This window comes from Marmota flaviventris, chromosome 5 (genome assembly GCF_047511675.1).
Source record: "Marmota flaviventris isolate mMarFla1 chromosome 5, mMarFla1.hap1, whole genome shotgun sequence".
Lineage (NCBI taxonomy): Eukaryota > Metazoa > Chordata > Mammalia > Rodentia > Sciuridae > Marmota > Marmota flaviventris.
The window spans coordinates 123,555,269-123,579,258 of record NC_092502.1 but is presented as its reverse complement, the minus strand read 5'-3'; the positions used below and the strand labels follow the sequence as shown (position 1 = coordinate 123,579,258).

Below are 23,990 nucleotides of genomic sequence, written 5' to 3'. Positions count from 1 at the left end.
TAACTGAAAAGTCGATATAAGCCAAACATTCATCAACTGAAGAATGAAGAAATAAAATGTTATTTCTATTCAATGGAATATTATTCATCAATAAAAGGAAATGTAGTGATAGATGTTACAATATGGATAAACCTCAAAAACGTTATGCTAAATGAAAAAGTCAGTCACAAAAGACTATATTCTATATGGTTCTATTTTTTTTGAAATATCCAAATAGGCAAATCTACAGAATGTGGGTTAGAAGTTGCCTAACAAGAGTGACAGCTAAGAGGTGCAAGTCTTCTTTGGGGATGATGAAAATGTTATAAATTAGATTATGGTGTTTTAGTATATTTACACAGCTCTGTAAATATACTGAAATCCATCGAAATGTGCATCTTAAATAGATGGACTTTATGGTATGCAAATTATATCATAAAGCTGTTAAAATCAACATAAATGGAAAATGGCAACCCCAGGCAGGCACGTAAAACCAAAATTGTCAATGTTTCCTTTAAGAAATTTTTAGTAGGTGCAGTCAATTAAAGTTTGACTTTTTAAAAGTGCACTAAAATTACTCACCCAAACCAGAAGCGTATCCCACTCCTTGTAGTGAAAATGATTAAACTTTGATACCGTAGTAAGATCTGGAAAAAGGAAACAGGGTCTCCAAAGGGCTCCCTTGTAAGGTCATATGATTTCTAAAAAAGTAACCACTAGATCTGAAGTCATGAGAGTTTTGATTTCTTTACAAGAAAGGAGAGAAAGAGAGGAAAGGAAAGGAAGGGAGGGGAAAGAAGAGAGTTACCACTAGGGTAACGGGTCAAGGGTGCTAACCATGGGATTGGCAGCTCAACACCAGCTGGACTGACAGAACACATGACCACATGTATCACAGTAGAGACCACAACCTCTGCTCAGAAAAGGCTAAGGCATCCCGATAGCAAGCATATCCCATACTGTTCCTCCAGGGACTGAGGTTGATTCTTTTCAGAGTGAGACATTCTCCAGTCCTGGAACAAAATATTCATGTCCAACTCCCATTTCCCTTCTCAGCTAAATCTGGAAAGAAGGATGGATGGAGGGAGGGAGGAAGGGAGGGAGGAAAGAAATAAAAGAAATAGGTAGGGAGGAAAACTCGACATACCTTTAGTATCTAGAGTTGTGACCATAAAATGAATGTAGGCACACAGGAGGGCTGAAAAGGACCAGCAGTTCCTACACCACCATCCCATGACCCCAAGCCTGCCACGGACTCTAGGTAGAAGCACAATAAACCATTCTTCCCAAAGCAGGGAAGGGAAATCAAGGCAAGAGCTTAAGTGTACATAAGCCTCCCCCTGACCTCCTCTTGCACTGACCTACTAATTCTTATATAACCCAAGGAGATAGCTAGGAAAAAATTGATTAGTGACCAATTTAAGGATTTTTTTAAAAGCTCTAATTTTTAAGTCTTAAAAAACTTTCATTCATGGATACTAAAATTAATATTGCTGATGATGAAAAAGGCTTTAAAATCTTAGCTGAGACATTTTGAAGTCCCTTCTGCTGTACTGTGTTCTGATGGGAATGTGGCTCCCTGACGTCCTGCTCTGTGGGGTAGGATGCTCTCCCTTGGCAGCATGCTCACTGGCCACCTTCACTGGCTGCTCTCACTTGAGTTTCATTTTCTAATGTAAACTTTGAAATTTCAAAGAAAGAGAGAGAAGGAAACCACATCCTTTGAACTCTGTTAAATAAGACAGAGGTAGTCAAGAGCTGAAAACAGATTTTCATGTTGATTGATGTGGGACACCAGCCACAATGAGGAACTCCCGTACATTTCTCGCATCTTCTCTCTCAATTGTCATTTTTCTCCTGCTAATTTCTGAAGGTAAGACTGATTCTTATCATTTCCATCACAACCATTAAGCTAAATGGTGCAGAGAATCTTTGATAATATTACCTAAAATATTATACTGAGAAAAAATTTTTCTCTAAGTCTTAAAATGTTTAGCATTCTTGTGTGTATGTGTGTGTGTGTGTATTTAGCATTCTTATATGTATGTGTGTGTGTTCTAAATATTTCTTTATTTTGAAGAAAAATATTCTTTTCTCTTCATAATTTCTTTTTTTTTTAAAAAAAAAAAAAAAAAAAAAGACAGACTCACTAATATTTATTGCTGCCAATCTATAGTTTGGAAATTGCCAAAACTGATAATGTAAAAATGAGCAGACAACCAAACAAAATAATCTTGAGTTAGGAAAACAAATTGTACCTTTTGGGAAAAGAATAGTAGTACCTTAGTCAGTTCAGCCTTTCTTGCTGCAGAAAATGCATAGATTAGTCTTAAAGACGATTAAGACAAAGCTGCCCGAGACACAGAGATAAATCAGGGCTGCTTAGAATTCAGGAGTTATTTCTCTAGGCTAGATAGTCTCCACGGGCATAGATCAGGATGTTGGGAAAGTCCTTACATAAGCTCAGGAGAGCTGGAGTGTTTTCTATTCAGTTACCTCTTTGGTGTGCTAAATGGTAACCAATATCCCTGATTTTGTGTGAGTTCCACACACAACATGGGTTGTGATGCTGTAAAATGTATAGTGTTGTCACTGGAAGGCTATTAACTCCTGAGTAGTTCTAGATTTTCCTTGAGGAACCTACCAGGAAATGAGAACTACCTGGGGCCATTCATAAATATGGAGGCAGCCAGCGTTGCCCCAAAATCCATCAGCTTTGGTAGAAATGGAGAGTAGGGGCTTATGTAACAACCTGAATGCCAGGAATTCTCAGAAAGTTCCCTGGTTTATCTTGCACCTAAAAATGAAAAAAAATCAAAAATAACAATGTTGCAGAACATTTGGGACCACACAGTAAGCATTAAAAGCGTGGTATGTTATGACCACACTCGGGAGTGTTAAGCATGAAACAGTGAAAATAGGACCTCTTTTTTTTTAACCCAACTATCTCTTTTGTTCAAAGGAAATAACAAAAGCAACTTTCTCTGCTCCACTCTGTTTCCTGTGTTTGAGAGCATAGTATTGTGCCATAGAGGGAACAGACACAGCAGAGCAGGGCATAATGCTCTGAACCAAGTGGTCTCAACCTCCTACACATAGAACAATCTGGAGAACATTTTTAAAATACTGACTTCACACTTGCCTCATAAATTCTAATTTAATTTAATTCTGAGGGGACAGAGATTTCAGTATTTCCCACTTACTTTAACCCCAACCCAGAAGAAGAAATACAATTGATAGAAAATATATGAAAAAAATGTCCGACATCTCTAGCAATTAGGAAAATGCAAATCAAAACTACATTGAGTAGTGAATTTCATCTCACTCCACTCAGAAAGGCAATTATTATAAATACAAGCAACAATAAATGCTGGCAAGAATGTGGGGGTGGGGAAATAGACTCATACATTGCTAGTGGGACTGCAAATAGGAAAGATAATAGTATGAATTGGACATTATGACCCTATGTGCATATATGATTACACAACTGTTGTGAACCTACCTCATATATAACCAGAAGAACAAGAAGTTATACTCCATTTATATATGATGTGTCAAAATGCATTCTACTATAATATATAACTAATTAGATATGTGTTTCTGAGGCCAGTATATGTATTCAACCAAACAATCACAGAATTCTTCAAAGGAGAGTATTTATTGAGTTTGTGATTTTTGCAGTCCTGAAAATCCACAAGTCCAAAAGTGCACCTCTGAAATCTATCTATATCTGACTCACCCTAGGGGAAAAAAGGGAATGTGACTGAAGTTCTTTTAAAGTGTCCTAACCTTCTTATTTCTAAAGCCTAGAATTTTGCCTTCCTATTTCCCTTGTGGAAAATAGAGCCCTTGTGGTCATTCCTTTCCCCTTACCTTCACCCTCATCAAACCTTATGAAAAGCTTCTATGTTAACTTTCTATTGTTAACTTTCTGTGAATTTGGCAGTGAATTAAATTTAATTATGGAATAAGAGGCATTGTGACCTATTCAGGAAATATGAGTCTTAGCCAAAAGTCAAGAGAAATATTTTAGATTTCAAGAATATCTGGTATAGAAAGTGGAGAGCCAAGAGTATTCACATACTCATAGACACAGGTCCTCTTGACTAACGTGTATGATATGCCTGTGTTTAGGTCTCATTTTTCTCTAAAAATCGGTCTATACTCCTAACCTACCATCATGGAAATTTTACTAAGACAGAATTCTCTAGTCTTGGCATCTCTCTCCCTTTCCCCCTGTATCACTGGAAAGATCTTAGATTAAACCATGTGTGTTGGCTTTGAGATTGAAGAGAATCCTTCAGTGTAATAGATGATGTTCTCAACCCATGAATGAGCACAATGCAATTCAATAGCCTCACAGTGACCAAAGATCATAGCTAAAAGGTGGTGATATCAAGTTGTGTGCTGTGTTTCTGAAAGGGCCTGGGTTGAAAAGGTAAGTCCTCATGCTTCCAAAAGCCCCCTCTGCTTCCCCAAACTAATACTCAGCCCACAAGTCAGCACCACCACTAGCATGTTCCAAAGCAGCTGCTGGAATAGACCAAAACTCAGCTCTCTGCCTTCTACAGGGCCTGAGGTTAGAGGTTGGTGATAGATTTCCAACCTGTTGTCCCTGGAACACCAATGGCATGGCTTCTGTGGCCACAACAGCAGGGAGCTTTCAGACAGTTCAACAGGACAAGATTTACAGTCAGATGTCTACAGGTCTACGTGGAGAAAAACAAGGGGCAAACGAACACAGCTTTATGAAGAGCTCTCTGTGATGGGCATGGATCTGATTCACCTTTTTCTTTTGAGCAGATGGCTGTGTAAGAATTATTGGAGGAAATGAAGTAACTCCTCATTCGAGACCCTACATGGTCTTACTTAAACTTGACAAAAGCAACATCTGTGCTGGCTCTTTGATTGCAAGAAACTGGGTGTTGACTGCAGCCCACTGTATCCTGTAAGTGCTTAGTTTTTAAAAACACTTTTGTGAAGATATTCTAATTTGGAGAAATAATAAAAAATCTCTACTAAGCCCCGGGAGATTCACATTTATTTTCAGATCACTTAAATCTTTGGGTGTTTGCTTTAACCGAAAAGGAAATTAAGCCCAGACTTTCCACAAAGAATCAAGCCAATGTACAAACAGTATCCACAAACTCTTTCTGAAGGTATCTGCTACAGCTACTGGGTAGAGGTACTGCAAAACATTACCACAGCAGGGAAGGGTTAAAGTTCCACTGCCTAGCGGGCTGGTAGAGCCATCAGATAAAGAAAATCTGTTTCCAATGCCTTCCTGTGTCCCTCAATGGACCCCTCTCTTTCCTTCAGCCATCCTTTAGCCCTTGTCAGCTATTACCTTGAAACTCTTCCCAGGCCTACTCTTTTCTCCACTCTCTAAACCAAGCCTCTAAACCTGGGCTGTCTAATATGAGAGCCACATGGGATTATACAAACTTAAATCAATTAAAGCTGAATAAAATTGCAAATTTTCTTCCTCAGTCCCACCCTAGCTACATTTGAAGTCCTTAGGTACCACATGTGGCTATTAGCTACCATACAGGACCATGCAGATTCAGACAGCTCCCTATGCTCTAATGAAAAGCACATTTCTAATGTCTTGAGTGAGACCAATCCCAGCTGATGTGATGGTAAAAGGACAGTATGAATATCAGTTGGCATAATTTATAACAGACTGTGAATGGTAATAGCACTAAGCATTAATTGTTAAGAGAGTATTTTGATTTTGTTAACCAGAATGAAACTTGGGCCCCTCGTTCAGATCACCATCCCTGCAATACACACCTCCTCAACACCATGCAAACAGGGGCCTTTCTGGAGCCATCTGTTGCTAGAAGTTGTTCTATTTAAGACGAGTTCATTGTTCTTTTATAAAGATCTCTTCTGTGCCTTAACCTACAACTATATCTAGTGCCTTTTGCTTCTGTCACTGGATTACTGAAAATTTTCTTTTCCTATACTATGCAGCCTAATTCTCTATCACAGCTAAACAGGGTGAGGGGAGAGGGCAAACTAGAACACAGTTTGACTTTCCTGTCATGGAATTCTCGTTTGTTTTTCAATGAACCTAGTTTAGCTTTTTATAAATAAGCTGGTAGATGATGATGACTGTCATGGTTTGAATATGGTTTGTCCCTGAAAGGTTCATGTGCTGGAAATGTGGTCCCCAGTGTAACCATATTGAGAGGTAGTGGGACTTTTAAGAGGTACTTGGATCATAGTGTTTCTACCCTCATGAAGAGATTAATGCAGCCTTGAAAGTGGACTAATTACCACGAGAGCAGTTATTATAAAGCAAGTTCAGCTTCCTCAACTCACTTTCTGCTTCCTCCATTCTGTACCTACACTTCCACACACCTTCTCATCTACACATGCCTGCTTCCCACTTTTCTGCCATGAGTTGACATGGCATGAGGCCCTCATCAGAAGCTAAACAGATGCCATGCTCTTAGACTCCAAAACTGTGAGTAAAAGAAAACCTCTTTTCTTTATAAGTCACTCAGCCTTGGGTGTTTTGTTACAGCAACATAAAACTAAGACAATGATGACAATGGATTCATAAGCATCTTACTTTCTACCCTTTAAAGCACACATTTTATTTTGAGCCATGAAGTATTTCTACAGAAGTATATTTACAAACAATACAATGAAATTGATCAACACATAATATGCTCTGGTTCTGATTAAAGAATAAACCCAGTAAATAGTGTTGTTTCTATTCCAGGAGCAAAAGATCTCAGGTCATTCTTGGGGCTCACTCAATTACCAAGCATGAGACAGAAAAACAGATAATGTCTGTCAAGAAAGAGTTTCCCTACCCATGCTATGATAAATACACACATGAAGGTGATCTTAAACTTCTACAGGTATGTGCCTTTGATCATGTTCTTTTGTTTTAGAACCCTCTTCAATATGGCCACCTTCATAGAAGCCTTTCCTCAGTGCCTCTACTGTATAATATCATGCAAGGGGGTCACAGTGGGTTGGGCTAGAATTTCAGTTAAAAAAGTCAATGTTTGTCAGGCACAGTGGCACACACGGTAATTCTAGCAGCTGAGGAGGCTGAGGCAGAAGTATTGCAAGTTCAAGGCCATCCTCAGAAATTATGTGAGGTGCTAAGCAACTTAGCAAGATCCTGTTTCAAAATAAAAAGGGCTGGGTATTAGCCTCAGTGGTTAAGCATTCCTGGGCTCAATCCTTGGTACAAAAAAAAAAAGTCAATGTTTATCTATTTCTATTAACTCATTATGCTTGTCATCCAACAGCTGAAGAAACGTGCAAAAATTAATAAAAATGTGGCTATCCTTCAACTACCTGAAAGGGGGGACGATGTGAAACCAGGAACTGTGTGTCGAGTTGCAGGGTGGGGCATGGTTCACAATGAGTCACCTCCATCAGATACTTTGAGAGAAGTCAATATTACCATCATAGACAGAAAAATCTGCAATGATAAAGATCACTATGATTTTAAACCTGTGATTGGACTGAACATGGTTTGTGCTGGAAGCCCCCGTGGTGGAAAAGATTCATGCAATGTAAGTAAAATAAGATCTCACACATTAGCTATGGAGTAAGGCATGCAGATACAATGTAATGGCCTGCTTTGTCTTGTCACAACTTCTACAGGGTTTTAGTGATTTTTCAAAGAATTTGATAAAACCCCAGTGAAATATATTAATGTTCTCAGCTTAAATGAGCAATTGAAAATAAGAAGTTCTCTGCTAGTGCATGGTTGACCTACTACATCATCCTGGTTTTGTATCAAAAACCACTAAGAAGCAATGCTTTTTTCTCATTTTTCATATTACCTCAAATAGATCTAAACTTGAAGATATATACAACACTGAGGAGAGCTTAAATCGGGACTCCTCAAAGGCCTTGGGTCTCCTCTCCATCCTCAGTACCACCCCAAAAGTTCCTCTGACATTTAACCTGAGCGATCTTGAAAGCCTGTCATTCCCAAGCCTGTCTGAGGACCTTAGGCTAAACCTCAGAGCTTCCTAGAACTGAGTAAATTCCCAGCAAACAACTTCCAAGTCTGAGCCACACCACAGAAAATGTAAGCTTCTATCCCAAGGTCCCCTGAGAAAAAAAGGGACAGACTCGGTTTAAAGACAGGAACAGAAAAAATACTTTCCAGATTTTTAAGCTTAGGTACTGGTTTGTCATTTCCCACCTTTCACCAAGACCCTAGGAACTCTCAGAAGTGTGTGCAATGCATGTCTGGAGAATTACCAGACACTGAGAGAGCCAGAGGTCTCCGTCTCCCAGGTACCATATCCTGCCTTCAGGACCAAGGCTAGCCAGATCCCAGGGAAAGATGGCATTTGTCTTTAGCACTCTTCTGTACTCTCTTCTTTAGCCTCCCTCCCACGTACTTCAACATACTCCACTTTGGGCACCCAGGAACCCAGAACTTCCTACTTTTGGATCTCATATACCACATCCTGAGGCTACAGCAGTCTCCCCAAATGCTAGTCCCCTCCTACCAGCCAATCCCTACCAATGGCACTTAGCAATCCCACCCTACTCTCTCAATACCCTGGGCTGCTCATTGATAAGTTAAGCATAAAAGACTAATTCTGCAAATTCCAGGTGCTATAACAGGCAGGGGAAATCAATCTATTTAGGGAGGAATCCAATTTCTCAGATGGTTCCTTATTTTATGCAGTCATAAACCCAAGCTTCCAAAAAAGGATTTTGGTTTTGTTTTTGTGTGAAGACAGTTGTCTGCTAGAGGAACCAGAAAACATGGCTTTTATTCTTTGCCTTATTGTATCATCTGCATTTGAAAACGTATCCCTTGAGTCACTAAGTTTTTAGGGGAGATGACAAACAGGAGGGGGCCTGGAAGCTACTATTTGTGCTAGAAGCAGAGAATCAACCTCAAAATTTCCATTTTCATGTTTTAAAATATTAAAATAATTCAAAGCATTTTGATTTTTTACGCATTAATTTTCAGTTAAGTCAAGGTTGTTCTTTTTTAATATTTATTTTTTTAATTGTAACTGGACACAGTATCTTTAATTAATTTATTTTTATGTGGTGCTGAGGATCGAACCCAGGACCTCGCCCATGCTAGGTGAGCGGTCTACCATTAAGCTACAATCCCAGCCCAAGGTTGTTCTTACCTCTATAACAAATGCTGAAGAATTTCCTCCATTTCTCTAGTCGTGTTTCACAAACTGACCCCAGTCCCAACCCCTCTTGTCTTCCCCCAGGGAGATTCTGGAAGCCCTTTGCTATGCGAGGGCATTTTCAGAGGCACCACTGCCTTTGGCCTTCAAGGGAGATGTGGAGCCCCTCAAGGGCCTGGCATCTACACTCTCCTCTCAGAGAAACACCTCAACTGGATAATGAAGACTGTGAAGGGAGAAGTTTAGGTGATCGTAATTTATTTCACTTGCTGTCACTTCCTTAATCATATTGCAAATAAAATCAACTTGTATGACTGTTTCTCTCCTACAATGTTAATGGGTTTGAATGTGTTCCCAAATTTCATGTGTTGGAAAGCTCCAATGCAACTGGATTGGGAGCTGTGGTCTAATAAAAGGTGATGACAGCTTTGCCCTCACGAATGGATTACTGTCATTATTATGGGAGTCAGATGATGACCATGAGAGTGGGTTTGTCATAAAAGCAGCCCCCTCTTCTTTCTTGGTCTCTTGTGGGTGTCACTTTCACTTTCTGCCATAGGGTGACACCATGTAAAGACCCTTACCAGATGCCAGTGCCATGCATTTGGACCTCCCAGCTTCCAATACCATGAGCTAAATGAACTCATATTATTTATAAGTTACCCAGTTTTGTGTATTTTGTTATAACAGACTAAAACATGGAGAAAAAGGAAATGCTACAGAAGAGCTATTTTAGAGGAAATAATATGCACACATAATATAACACACAGCATGTAGGAGGATTTTAATAAGAATTTTTCAAGTGAATGGGTTGAGTTTGAGCTAAAGATTGAACTCTTTCAAAAAGGAAATATCTGAAGCAGTAAGAAATATGAATTTGGAACTTAAGGGAAAAGTCGGATGGGAAAGAACCAAGGTTTGCTGTATATATTATTCTGACTTCAGCAGTGAAAATAGATCTTTAAAAAGGAAGAGATAAAGAGAAGGCAGAGAAGGAGGAAGTCTGGGAGGAGGGAAGAGAAGGAAGGAGGGAGAGGGAAGCAGAGAGAAGCAGAGAAGCAGAGAAGCAGAGAGATGATCTCTAGGAGATGCAAAGAAAGAAGCAAGGCTAATAAAGTAGCCTGAGAGAGAAGGTCAGAGGAGCAGGCGTTCACACTGGAAAGAGCCCTTCATCATGTTGGATACTCATAACAATCACGTGGAGAACAAAAACCAGTATCACTACTCTCACTTAAAAGGAAGAAACTGCATCTAGGAAGGGTTGGGTGACTGGCAGCACTTCCACACGGTGGCCATCCCATCAGCTGCAGCAGAAAACACCTGGGTCTGGTCTGGACTCAAGGCCAGGTGCAGCACTCTGCCTCTGTGACCTGGGAGAACAAGAACAGTTCATATTCTCATATTCTATGTGTCCAGGGATGTTGTTAAAGACTGTAGGCAACCTCATGTGGGGCCATACATTCCATCCAGGGGTAAAAGGCCTCCCCATTCCACCACTCAGAGCTGGCTCCTGTAAAAGCATGCTGGGAAACACCAGCCAGATCTGACTCAGAAGCATCTCCAAGTGTCTGAGGTTTTGACAAGCATTTCTCCTCTAGGTGCTCCTCCCCCATATCAATATCCTGGGGCTACCAAAGCAAATGACCACAAACTGTATGGCTGAGAACAAGGGAAGATGATCCTCTCAGTCTGGAGATGGGAAGTCTAACATGTAGGGGTCAGCAGGCTGCACTCCCTCAGGGGACTGGGGTATGGCTTCTGTGCCTTGGCACTCCTGGTGTCTGGCAGCTGTTGGCAATCCTTGTTTTGTGGCCACATCACTCCAATCTCTGTCTCTGAGTTCACATAGTTCCTCTTCTGTGTGTTTGTCCTCTGATTCTCTTATAAGAACACTCTTCATTGGACTTAGGGTTCACCTGGATAATCCAGGTTGAACTCACAGTAATTACATCAATCTACTTACTGTATAGTTGGGAAATGCCATCTGTATCTCAGACAAAGAACCACTTTTAGCGATTACCTCCCAAGTTCCAAGAATACTGTCACTAGAAGCCTTGAAATGTTGTTTTTGTTTTGTTTTTTTTCATGTTGTTGTGGTCATAAACGAGACCACATATTGGCACATTTGCTATGGACTTCAGAAACCAAATCAAAGACCAGTTCTCACACGGAAGCTAGAAACTGACTACTCCTGTTTGAAAGCTTAGGAGTTACAATTATTTTGGAGGTAGGAATAATTATAAGTTATCTTTCTCCTGTAGTCAGATGGGTGAGGCCTCTTTAACTAAAATTACCCCCTACAGAATCATGACTGTGGTTAACACTGTGAGGCTTAGTAAAGATATGATTATAATCTAGAATAGCTTTTTTTCCTCTTTGACCATTACTCACAGTCAAAATTACATTATATGCAGCAATCCTATATCTAGATAGGTAAATTTAGTGCATATCTCTAACAAAAATTTCACAAACCAACACCTATTTTTCTATTTTTTCCATTCAATTTATACTATCATATTCTATTTTGTAGTATTCTGTTTCATTTTTTAATTTTGATCTTAACTTATTACATTGATAGTCTAATGATTCACAACCCCAGGTTTAGAAGTCCCTAATCCAGGTCTTAGTCAAGGTCTCAAGAAGAAAACACGTAGAAAGTAAACACCAGAGCAGTTCCATGCCAAAGGGCTATGATCCATAGAGTGGTTCATAGAACAAGTACCTCAGGATGCACCCCAGATTTATTTGGAAAAAATACCAGAACCTCCTCTGAAAGAATAACACTACATATAATGTATCCAAGCCTTTGAGATATCCTTAAGAAAGAACTGTTCTCATTTAACCCAGAACTCCAAAGTCATCTGACCACATGATGTGTGCTTGTGTAACAATCATTCTGCTAAACACTTTTGGGAAATATTCCATATAAAAAGAACGACTAGGTTAGAAATGAAAACCAGGATCTCAGAGCTCAAAAATATCCACATCTTCAACCACCAATATTTTAAGAAAATAAAAGGTTAAACAAACTATTTGAAGTTTTTTCTGATAATAGTAAAAGAAATCCCAAAGAATTAAAACTAAAGTACTTAACAGCTTGTTAAGGCCAATAAAGAGGAAAAAAAAAATGTACCTGTATGAAGTCTTTATTCCAAGAATAGGGAAATTGATTCAAGTATCTATCCCATACCTCCACCTAGCTAAGGCCCTACCAGCTATTGGAATTGTAAAGAACCTGGTTTTAAGGCCTGATTGGAAATATTTCTCTGAAAAATCCCAGGGAGTTCTGTATCTTATGATTTAAAATAAGGAAGGGATCAATTCATTCACCTCCTACATTTGTACCTTGTCACCAAAGTGGCTCTGTCAAAAGTTGCCTTTCTTGTTTATCAGACCACACAGTGTGAGAGTTGAAGAAAAGTTCATTCTGAGGTTAACCAGGGGTCTGCAGGGCTGGCCAGCAGAGGCAGGAAGTCTATCTGATAAGAACATTTTGTTATTGCTAAATAACATTCTCACAATCTCCAAAGAGAGGTGTGGTATTAGCACTATCTAATTTTGCATATATTTGTTTTCTGTATGTCTCCTTTCACAAAGTATAGCCTCCATGAGAGTAAAAACATCGTCTCTCTCCTTTACCTGCATATCATCTGCATCCCACAATGTTCTGGGAATATAGTAGAATTGACCAGAAGACAAGGTCAAGTGGAGAAAGGAAAAAACGAGATATACTATCAGAGATCTAGAGGAGCCAGTGCTCTGTCCCTTCTTCAGCCACCACTTTTGTCTTCCTGTCTCTCAGGGCTGGGTAGAAGCAGACACCTACTTGCCCCAGGCCCCCACTAACATTCAAGTATCAAGACCCTGAGGACAGGACCTGGTTCTTTCCTCTCTCATGATAAGTCTCAAAAAAGACCCAATATGGCAGTCATCAAGGATATAAATAATAATAAATGGGCTGGGGTTGTGGCTCACCAGTAGAGTACTCACGTCTCACATATGAGACCCTGGGTTCAATCCTCAGCACCACATACAAAAATAAACAAGTGAAATAAAAGTGTTGTGTCCAGCTACAACTAAAAAATAAATATTAAAAATAATAATAAATACTGGGGAAGATGTGGGGAAAAAGAAACACTTTTACACTGTTGGTGGTATTGTAAATTAGTACAACCATTATGGAAATCAGCATGGAAGTTCCTCTAAAGATTAGGAATGGAACTGCCATGCGACCTAGCTATGCAACTCCTTGGTATTTATCCTAAAGAATTAAAGTCATCATACTACAGAAGGGGGAAAAAAAAGACACAATAAAAGTTTGTAGAACTAAATTGAGAAAGAATAAAGGTCTGGAGCTGGGGGTTTGGCTCAGACATAGAACATATGCTTAGTACACACATGGGTTCAAATCCCAGCGCCAAAATTAAAAAAAAATAGCAGTCTGCCTTGAAAGGACAGATATTCACAGAGGAAGCCTCATGAGTTTTAGTGGCTTCCCTGCATATATCAATTTCTCGCCCTTTCAGATTTCCTTGATACTACACTGCTAAGTTTTCTTCAAAATAAGATGTTATGGTGCTAAATGTATAATCCATACAAAAATACAAAGAGAAGACTTGACAATTTTAAATGATGAACAATTACAATCAAGTTCAGAAACACTAATCTATACACTCTCTAAGGTGGGGTAGATGTAGGACTTTTTCCTCTTTTGAAATATCTACATTGACAAGTCAGAAGGAGAAAAATTCTTCATTCAGGTTTTTTCTACCAATGATAACCCACTTTTTTATAGGTACACAGCATTTTACTTACCCATTCACTTACCAAAAAATCCACCTGACCTGGACAGAGTGGGACAGGTCCACAGAGTCACATCATTCTTAGGAGTACCTTGGCCTGTTGCAATCTCCTTTGTCTTAGGTAGCCAGATTAAAGAACAAATCTGCAATGATGACCATAAAATTTTAGCAATTTCTGATTCATTTTCAATGTACTTAAGTGGATTTTAGACAGTGTGCTCTTTCTACCACCCATCCCCCATTCGCAGCTGGTGTTAGGAAATTATATTAGTTTTAAGAAAGTTTATCACATAGCAACAAAAGACCAAGGATATTAAGTAGGTTTAAAAACAATAAACTGATGAGTTTACAGGAACCAGGATCACTGGCCAGGAAGAGCCAGACTGCTGTCAAGTTCTACAATCAAAGCAGTGGTGAGAAAGAAGGGAAATGGGGTGGTGGGGGATAAATTAAACTAACTTTGGACTTACAGATTAGGAGGTTTTACAAAAAAGAAACTCTTGAAGACTGAAATTCCCTATGGACTCAGTAGGTAAGGAGAAGTGTATTTGGGTTCTATGCTTTATCATAAATTATTTTCACCAGAAACTAGATAATTAGATTGAAATTGAACTCCAGAGGAGATTTTTACCTGTGAGTTTGTGCTTGGAGTCTGGATGCTCTTCCCAGTATTTATATCCAAGATATGCAGGCATCCATCTTTCATTCCTCCTCCAACAGCAAGGACCGCAGACTGCCAGGGACACCAATCCATAGCCTTTAAAGTTTTGAATAATAGCACAGATAGGTCAGGACTCAGGGGTCTGCAGCAATGGCCGCTCTTCTGGTCCTGCCACCCAAAGGTAGGAGCAACAGCACCTTCCAGAGTTTACTTCTCAGGAACTAGAAGCCACTTCTGGAAGGAAAGGCACCCATTACAACTCTTCTTCAAATTACACTAACAATTGTGGATATTTTATTATAGAAAGATTACAATAATAACATGTGGGGGAAAACTACATGCAACACATGCTATGGGGCAAAACTCTGCTACTGGAGTGGCTCATGTGTGCCCCAGAATATGGTTCTGAAATGCATCTTTTCCCTAGTTTATCTACCTGTGTCCTTGGGTTCCAGGTAGTGGTCAGACAAAAAAGAGCTACAAGTGATTACTCACAACTCTAAAATCTCAAAATGCATTTCAAATCCTGACACATTTCAGAAAAGAAAATTTATTTTATAAATGGCTATAGTTAACTCTGAAAAATAGGATTTGGCATCTCACATTTGTATTGATTATTGATATGACTAGTAACAATAACTTTTAAAAATATTTAACAAACATTTTATTTATCTTTATCTATATACATTTATCAGTCATCCTAAAAACTAATCTCATTTTTGCATATCATCTTCTGTACATGAAAATATTTTATAAAGTAGAAAACTCTGGGTTTATGCTATTTTAATTTTCTCTTGTTTACTTGATAAACAGTTTTTTATATTTTAACATACTTTTTATAGTTATCATTTTAATAATCTCATTCTATATAATCATGTACACTAATTGATTTTGTTCTTCTAATGATGAAACCCACGTTGTTGTTTTTTTATTTTATTCTGGTTTGGTTTTATAGGGTTGTATTGATTTTTTTTTAAAGAGGAATGGAATTTTTTGTTGTTTTCGTGTGTTTCATTTGTTGTTTGCTTTTATTTTTTTTTTAATGTAAGATAGTAATTCTTCCTGGTTAAAGATTACTTGAATTTTAAATTACTAATAAAATCTTAGTAATTTAAATACTTGTCAATGTAGATATTTCAATATCTAATGAAATTATAATAATTATAAAACAGATAAGGGGAATTTATTTTGCATTTCTCTTATTAACCATAATGAGCTACTTCCTATGCATTTGTATTCTTCTAGCACTTCCCCACATGAATTATTTATCCTTTTGTCCATCTAAATACCTGCACCTAAATGTTTTTCTTATAAATTTGATTATATTTTTCAAAAACATACACCTAAGTATACAATAGCTGTTCTCTTCACCAATCTGCATTTAACCAACTTGTTAAATTTACAAAGTTCTCCATTACTTTAATAAAAGATATTTATTCCTACCCTTGATAAGCTTGTAGTTTATTCTCTAGAGTGCTCCATACCCCTTTTTCTGTGGATAAAATCGTAGATGTATCTAGTCCACTGTATTTTACCAAACCTGTTTATGACAGGGGAGCGTGGTATTATATTTGTGTGATTTAATTAAATCATATGTAAATATGTAAGTAAATCATCTACTTCATTGATAATTAAAGATAATTGTTATTTCTATGAAAACTAAGTAGAATATTTAACTTAGTTTTATATTTAGGAGCTCTTTTTAAAGCCTAGTACCAACTGAACATAAAAATGTGACCAAAGGCAGCCCAGAGTCCTCCCTGGCATTTTTCCACTGGAGTCACAGGAACGTTGACTTTCTTATCCAGAGCCCATCTGGGAGAACCTGAATCAGAAGCTGCAATAGCCATGTTGCCCACTCAACAGAGTCTGAAGAAAGACTGGAACTAAACAGAGAGAAGCAGATCCAAGAGCCAAAGAGGCAGGACTCAGGTAACAGTGCTCAAAATTATCTTAGATCCAACCAAGATTTGAAACAACTGCATGTACCCAGGACTCCACAGTTACATGAGAAAATAAATTTACTTTTCTGCTTATGCTTGAGCTTGACTTTGATTTCAGTCATCTATAGCCAAAAAGTCTGACTTATGGGAAATATAAATAGCCCTGTCTTTCAGGAGAGTGATGACAAAATCCAAAACAAATTCTGGAAGAAGAAAAAATTTTCAAACTATTGGCTTAATGGTTTTCTTCTTATATATGAAGGATACTCAGTGGTCTCCGAGAAATGGAAATCTGGAATGGTTTTGGATTTTTTACCTTGACTGCTGTAGATTGAGGCAGTACTTTCAGTGGTTGGCCCCGTGTACTGGCACCCGGATCATAGGGCCATATTGTCAGCAGCCCATCACTACAGCCGCTAGAAAGCAACCTGCCATCCAGTGACCATTTCAGAGCACAAACAGCTTGCTTGTGGCAAAGTGTTCCAACATGATGCTGGGCTATACGTACATCGTGATGATATACATGCCCCAGTCTCGACCCACTGCATGGGAGGTAAAGTAGCAGGTTTACATAACAGAAAAATCAAGACCTGTTTCTATATAAGCATTTGAAAACATGGAGGAAAGCACAGTTCAAGGTAAACTATTGAAAGACCCTTTAGAACTCTTCCAAAGATAGATGGAAATTGTTTAGTTTAATAAAGATGACATATTCTGTCCCAATGACTCTTTTCACAAGTGAAACAGGTTTTTCTGGCAAAGTTTCACTGGCATCAAAACGTTATCTTTTGGGGCTAGGATTGTGGTTCAGTGGTAGAGCACTTGCCTAGCATGTGTGAGGCACTGGATTCGATCCTCAGCACCACATATAAATAAATGAATAAAATAAAAATCCATAAACCTCTGAAAAAAAATTTAAAAAAAGAAAAAAATATCTTTTGAAAAATGTCTCTAGGGGCTGAGATTGTAGGTCAGCAGTAGAGTGCTTGCCTAGCACATGTGAGGCTCTGGGTTCAATTCTCAGCACCACATATAAATAAATAAAATAAACATCCATCAACAACTAAAAAAAAAAAATTTAAAGAAAAATGTCTCTAATGGCTTTAAAATAAAGTAGTCAGCCATAGAAAATATAAATTTAGGCTACCAGACCTTCCCAGCAAGTAGTTTATATACTGGACCCGTGAAATATTACTTCTCCAAAACTCAGAATATTTTATTTTCTCACTGAAATGGTTTTAGAATATATTTATAGTAAAGTATTAGACATAAAAATTTATTGTTTCCTTTTTCTAAAATGTATATTCCTACTAATCAAAAGATCTACTCTTAGTTTTGACAATAAATTCCTTTTACTAAAATGTAAAAGGAATTTAAAACTAACAATGTCATTGTAAACTGCAATGATTCAAAATCAGTGGATAAAGTACCTACTCCCAGTAAGTCAGATCCAAACAATGATGAAGATCATACCACTTTTTCCAAGATAATGAACTCTTTCAAGGCCAATTTGATGTTCTCTAAGGAGCAGGAAAATAACTTCCTACAACTATATTTGGAATTTCTCAAAGCCCAATGTCACTTTTTAAAATTTATTCAGGCACAACACTGACTAGCATTCTGATTCACAGTATGGGCTCTGGAACCATAGTGGGTTCAAATCCCAACTCTGTCCCACATTAAACATGTGACTTCCATTTAATATCTCAGTTTATTCACCTAAAAAAATTAGGGATTAGAAACCACTTTAAAGCCAGGCATGGTGATGCACACCTGTAATCCCAACAGCTGAGGAGGCTGAGGTAAGAGGCTCATGAGTTCAAAGCCAGCCTCAGTGATTTAGCAAGGCCCTAAGCAACTCAGCAAGACCCTCTTCTCTAAATAAAATATTTTTTAAAAAATAATTAGGGATGTGGTTCAGTAGTTGGGTTCAATCTCCAGTACTAAAAAAAAAATCACCTTATATTGTTATTACAAGGATTAAATCAAGATTTTACACATAAAAAATATAGCACAATGCCTGGAACAGAGCAGTTAAAAATATCTGCTATCATTATAAGAAAGGATCTGTTTATTCTTTTCATGAATAATGAAACTAATCTTTAACAATGAAGACTACAAAAGGAAATTTAGTATGGAATTGAACTAACTACAACAGCTACTTAAAGAAATTGTTAAAGGCTTTTGTAACATAAGTCTACCTTAGGAAATACACTACAGAGATGAATGGCTATTGTTAATAGCAAATCTATTTAAGCCTATTATGTAGGACCATAGGAACAAATCACTTTACTTTTCTAGTTAAAAATAAGCAATTAGACTACATCAGCAGTTCCCAAAATGATGCATCATCATCACTTGGGAAACTAGAAGTACAAATGATCAGCCCCCTCTAAGAGCTAATGAATAAGGAATTCCTGGAGTGAAGAGAGTGATTGGTGTTTTAAGGAGCTCTCTAGATGATTCTGATTCACACTCAAGTTTGAGAATCGCTGAACAGGGTCATCTATGAGGTTCCTTCCAACAGACTTTAGTGGGTCTGTATATTGGAAATATACCCCAGAAACCTAACATATTCCTTAATATTGATGCCAATGGAAATAAACACTTGATTTTAGCAAAATGTTACTGTAGCAGATACTACTTGGTAGAGAAGAGAGTTTTGCATTTTATCTGAACAATCTGAAGACACACAGCTGCCTTGGTGTGTGTGGGCACTGGAATATGTACACCACAGAAGGCCTGAATACCTGAGAGGGTGGGCTCAGAACTGAAAAAAAAAAAAAAAAAAAAAAAAAAAGCCTAATGTCTCATTTCATTCCATTTGGTTAGGGTTTTAAATATTATAGTTCTCTTCACTCAGTCCCCATAATCAATTGGTGATATAAATACAGATGGCTCAAATAAGACACTTCTTACCTGCTGAGGAGATAATGATTCCAGCTCAGGGCCCCAACTACTGACAAGTGACCAAGCATATTTCTCAGCTGCTTTTTAGTTACCACATCCCATAACTGAAAAAAAAAATGAATGAGCAGAATTACATAGCATTGACCTTCTCATAGCCTACTGTCTTCTTAAAGACCTGACCTCCAATTGCTCTTAATGTAGCCAGTCTGTTATCAAATAAGTGAAAATTCAGCACCCTAACTATAACCAGAAGTTCTCAACTCTGTCTGCATGCTAGGATCACCTGGGATTTTGTAAAATACTCTGGATGCTGGCACTTCTGATTTAACTGGTGGAGTAGAACCTGGGGATATGGCATTTATTGTTAAAGCTCCCTGTATTAATGTACAACCAAGGGTTGATAGTCATCACACACACACTTCCAGCTTCTTCTAAGCTGTGGGACTTCCAAACTTTGGAATCCAACTTCAGTTACCAAAATATGTATGAACAGGTTGAGCATAGAATTTTTATCACCTGAGGATCCTAAATCCAAAAATCCAAAATCCAAATTCTCCAAAATCTAAAGTTTTTTGATTAATTGCATAAATAAAATTTTGGTGCCTGAACACTTCCTAGAGTCAGAAATTTAATTTACTGCTAAGAGACTCCTTTCCTACTAGCCACAGATGATAATCTGACCCAGATATGGAATGACAACTTTGAATTAAGAAGAAATCGTGACATGACCTTCATAGTATCCTCTATCATTGCGAAGATGAGGAACAGGTGAGCCCTCTGTGGCCCTCCTAGATCATCTAGAACATGGGCAACACTGTGTAAACCATTGTTAATAAACAATAAGAATGATATATGAAAAATTACATAGATGAAAATTTAATAAATTATCAGCCTATCAGGAAAAAGAATCCATTCATTTCACATAGCTCTACTCCAAATCACAGCTTCAGGTAAAAAAGAAGTGAAAGGGCTTTCTCTCTCCAAAGTTCCAAAACTAAGGAGTCTACAAATCCAACTTCAGTTTGATAGAAAAAATGTTTCAAAAACAACAATAAATTAAATATGATAGAAAGAAATACTGTGGAGGAAACTAAGCAGAGTACCCTTAAGTCCGATTGAAATGCCATTCAGAGAAAAAAGGAAAAAAACAAAGTGGTATCTCCCCTTGCTTCCCACAGCCCTACGTGCCACTCTAAGCTAGTTTCTCTATACATTAGTGACATGTTATAAAAATGAATTTTAGTTTTCTGATAATCACACAAGAACTTTATGAGAAAAGAAACTGTCCCATACTTGCACTTCTCCCTCACTGGTGCCAACTGCCAGGCACGTTCCCTCTTTTATCCAGGATACAGAAGACACATAGTTGCAAGTGAGACCCAAGTCTATGTTTTCAACCCCATTGTGGTTTTCCCCATTCCAGATGTACACAGCAGATCCAAGGGCTACAGCAACAACATTTTTAAAACTCCAGTCCAGGATATTCAGATCTATTTAAAAAAAAAAAGACATTTAAAATTAGGGTGATTATATAGCCAAAGAAAAACTTCCCAAGTAAATAATTTTGTTTATAGATTATGGGAGAAATATTAAGATCTTCCCATGGTCAGTCATAAAATAGAATTACAAATCCAAGCAGATTATTAGAAGTTCAAAAATAACAACTGGAATAGAATCTGGTTCAAGACTCACAGGGAATGACATTGGCTAAATTATATTGTTATATTGTGTGCATGTATAAATATGTAACAACAAATCCCACCAGTATGTACAATCATAATGCACCAATAAAAAGTTAAAAATTACACACACACACACACAGACTCATTGTCTAATAAGCAATAACACTTATTACTTATGCTCAAAGATACCAATCTAGAGACATTTAAAGAACAGGGCAGATTCATCTACCTTTATTAGCATACATGAATTCTGTCTAACACATCATTAAAATATGAAAGCAAACAATTATTTTGGAGTAATCCTTAAACCTAGGATATTTATGTTGGAAATGCCATCATCATTTCTAACCAAAAGTCACCAGAAACTGAAGTACATCTAGATGAGATGGTGGCTCATTTGTGGCACCTATAAGTTGTCTGTAGCATCCTCCAGCTCATACTAACAAGAATTCTGACTGGTAAAAGAAGCCATATTTTTATAACCACTTATTAAAATGTACTCTTATTTCTTTTAAGGCAGAAACTCTTATCCTGATCAACACATATCAGTACAAAGTTATGATGCACACCAGTTCCATTACAGTGAACTAAGCCTCCTACAACATATTCCTCCCATTAAAACAAATATGGACTTTGGACAAAATGTAAAACACAAACACCTGAGGACCCTGGAAAGGTAGTGAAATCAGGTAAACTAAGTAAGGAGTCAAAACATGGAAAACCTGCCCAAGTGAGAGTGTCCCACCTTTTTCCTCACTTGGCTTTGCCCTGAGGACAAGTGCTCCAGTCACTGAACACCACCTGCAGCAAAGACGCTGTCAGAGAGCCCACCATCTTTATTATCCAGGAAATCAAGAAAAGGAGTTTAAAGTGGCCAAGATGTGAGAGGAAGGTCTAAAGGGAAGAGAACCTCAGAAAAATGTCCTCCAGCTGTGAGTATATGAACTCACAGACACCTCAGTCTAACCCCTAAGTCATACAAGTGCAGGGGAAACTCAACATAGCCTAGCAGAGGCTTTCAAAAATGAACCAAGATTTAAAACATTCATATAAGTAAGTCTTGGACTAGACTTAGGTACACATATAGGAAGGCAGACCCAAACCAACATAGTCAAGGATTAAGAAACTAATCTAAGATTTAAAATACAACACATAAATGGCAAGATAAAACTTAAAGTGTGAACCTAACTATGACAAAACAATAAAATTCTACACAAATCCAAAGTAAATACATAAGAGTATAATGTCCAGAACACAATTAAAAATTACTGAACACATATAGAGAAACATATCAATAGAGGAAAACTACAAGATGACCAAGAAAGAAAAATTATCAGACAAAGACTCTAAAGCAACTATTATACTTTACATAAAATAAAATGCATTTGAAATTAATGAAAAGATAGAAAACCTCAGCAGAAAAATATTTTTTCTAATAAATAAAATAGAAACTATAAGATAAAACAATAGAAATAGAAGTACAAAAACTATAAAATGGAAATTTTATCACTGAAAAATACAACATCTGAAAAATTTCGTGAACAGGCTCACTAGCAAAATGGAAATGATAGAGGAAAGAGTGAGTGAATTTAAATACAAACCAACATAAATTAATAAGGAAAATATGGAGAAGAAAATGAAAAGGAAAAAAATTAATGGAGCCCCAGGAACTTGTGGAATGCTATCCAAAAAATCTAATATATGGGTAATTGGAACCACCAAACCTTGGAAACAGGAGAATAAGCCTTCAAATGATCATGAGTTCTCACCAGAAGCCATGGAGACCAGAAGTCAATAGAACAACATCTTTAAAATATTGGAAGGAAAATCTTCCAACTTGGATCTTCAAGGATAAAAGAACATTGGAATTGGCAAATATTTTTCCCTCTTAAGAAATTTAAAATACTTTTTCAGTTTTAACTGTTTAAAGTAAAAGTTATAACAGTGGTGAGGTTTTCAGTGGATATAGGTATAAAATACATGACAACTCAGTAACCTAGAAAACAGGAAGTAGGAGAGACCTGTGAACTACAAGATCTTTATATGCATCTTGAGTTAAATGTACAATGGTAACTATAAATAGACTTGAGAAAGTTTGGACTACACTGAAATCCCTACAGCAACAACTAAAAAAACAATACAAAGAAATACAGCCAAAAAGACAGAAGTAGAAAAGATGTCCAAGAAATGAGTATTGGGCACTCCAACATTAGAGTGCAGGGAGACAGAAGAGGAAGAGAAGGAGGAAAGGAAGGAAAGAAGGGAAGGAGGGAGAGAAAAAATAAAAGACCAGAAAAGACAGAACATAAAACTAGGAAGTTTATGTGTCAATTAAAAAAAAAACCTAGGGGCAACCCAAGAGAGAGGAATATCAAAGAGGAGGCATAGATCAACTGTCTCAGATGTGGATGACAGGGTAAAGTAAATGAGCTCTAAGAAGCAACTGTTGGGGGATTCCACCTCTTGGGTCCCCTTCTTCCTCCGGGAGAAGTCTTTTCTGCTGTCCTTTAATAAACTTCTAATTTCTACTCTGACCTTGCCTCGGTGTGCTTCTTTGGTGTTATTCTTCAACATTGGGGAAGCAAGAACTCGTCACCGGTCAACAGCGGTAACATATTGGAGGTCCCAGACCGAGATTCTACACCGAGGTAAGTGCACGCACCCCATGTCTGTTTGAGGTGCATCTTTCTCTCTTTCTTTCTGGAGGGTAAGGTGGGCACCCGACGGCTACTTAAACGCAATTAGTGCAGCCGCCACTCTTCAAGTGAGAGGTTTCCCGGCCTAGGCAGCTCTCAATCACCTGTTCAATACAGAGCAGGCATGTTGGGTTCTGCCAAAGCCGCTTCCAACTTTCCTGTCTGGGCCTG

General features: G+C 37.8%; 2 protein-coding genes across 4 annotated transcripts in view; one reads left to right on the top strand and one right to left on the bottom strand.

The window, feature by feature from the left end:
- Positions 1-1,738: 1,738 nt before the first annotated feature.
- On the top strand, positions 1,739-9,562 carry LOC114095000 (granzyme A). The gene is made up of 5 exons (XM_027938158.3): positions 1,739-1,852; positions 4,783-4,927; positions 6,713-6,854; positions 7,254-7,523; positions 9,210-9,562. Exons 1-5 carry the CDS (start codon positions 1,783-1,785, stop codon positions 9,369-9,371), a joined length of 789 nt encoding a protein of 262 aa, XP_027793959.1. The 5' UTR covers positions 1,739-1,782; the 3' UTR covers positions 9,372-9,562.
- A 381-nt stretch (positions 9,563-9,943) lies between these two features.
- The window catches only part of Cdc20b (cell division cycle 20B), a 53,828-nt gene continuing 39,781 nt past the window's right edge, over positions 9,944-23,990 (bottom strand). Inside the window, exons 7-12 of one of the 3 annotated variants that reach the window (XM_027938148.2) lie at positions 20,735-20,931; positions 19,451-19,545; positions 16,848-17,073; positions 14,559-14,684; positions 13,953-14,070; positions 9,944-10,495 (exon numbers count right to left, since the gene is read on the bottom strand). In XM_027938148.2, coding sequence (XP_027793949.2) covers positions 10,377-10,495; positions 13,953-14,070; positions 14,559-14,684; positions 16,848-17,073; positions 19,451-19,545; positions 20,735-20,931 — 881 coding nt within the window. In that variant the 3' untranslated portion in view covers positions 9,944-10,376. The remainder of the gene's footprint in view (positions 10,496-13,952; positions 14,071-14,558; positions 14,685-16,847; positions 17,074-19,450; positions 19,546-20,734; positions 20,932-23,990) is intronic. The other 2 variants (XM_027938150.2, XM_027938151.2) reach the window with 2 other exon arrangements.

Excerpts from the sequence above, each read along its gene's own strand:
- LOC114095000 (XM_027938158.3), top strand. The coding sequence starts at position 1,783 with ATGAGGAACTCCCGTACATTTCTCGCATCTTCTCTCTCAATTGTCATT. Across the intron at positions 1,853-4,782 it reads TCTCCTGCTAATTTCTGAAG|ATGGCTGTGTAAGAATTATT; the intron begins GTAAGACTGATT and ends TCTTTTGAGCAG. Across the intron at positions 6,855-7,253 it reads GTGATCTTAAACTTCTACAG|CTGAAGAAACGTGCAAAAAT; the intron begins GTATGTGCCTTT and ends GTCATCCAACAG.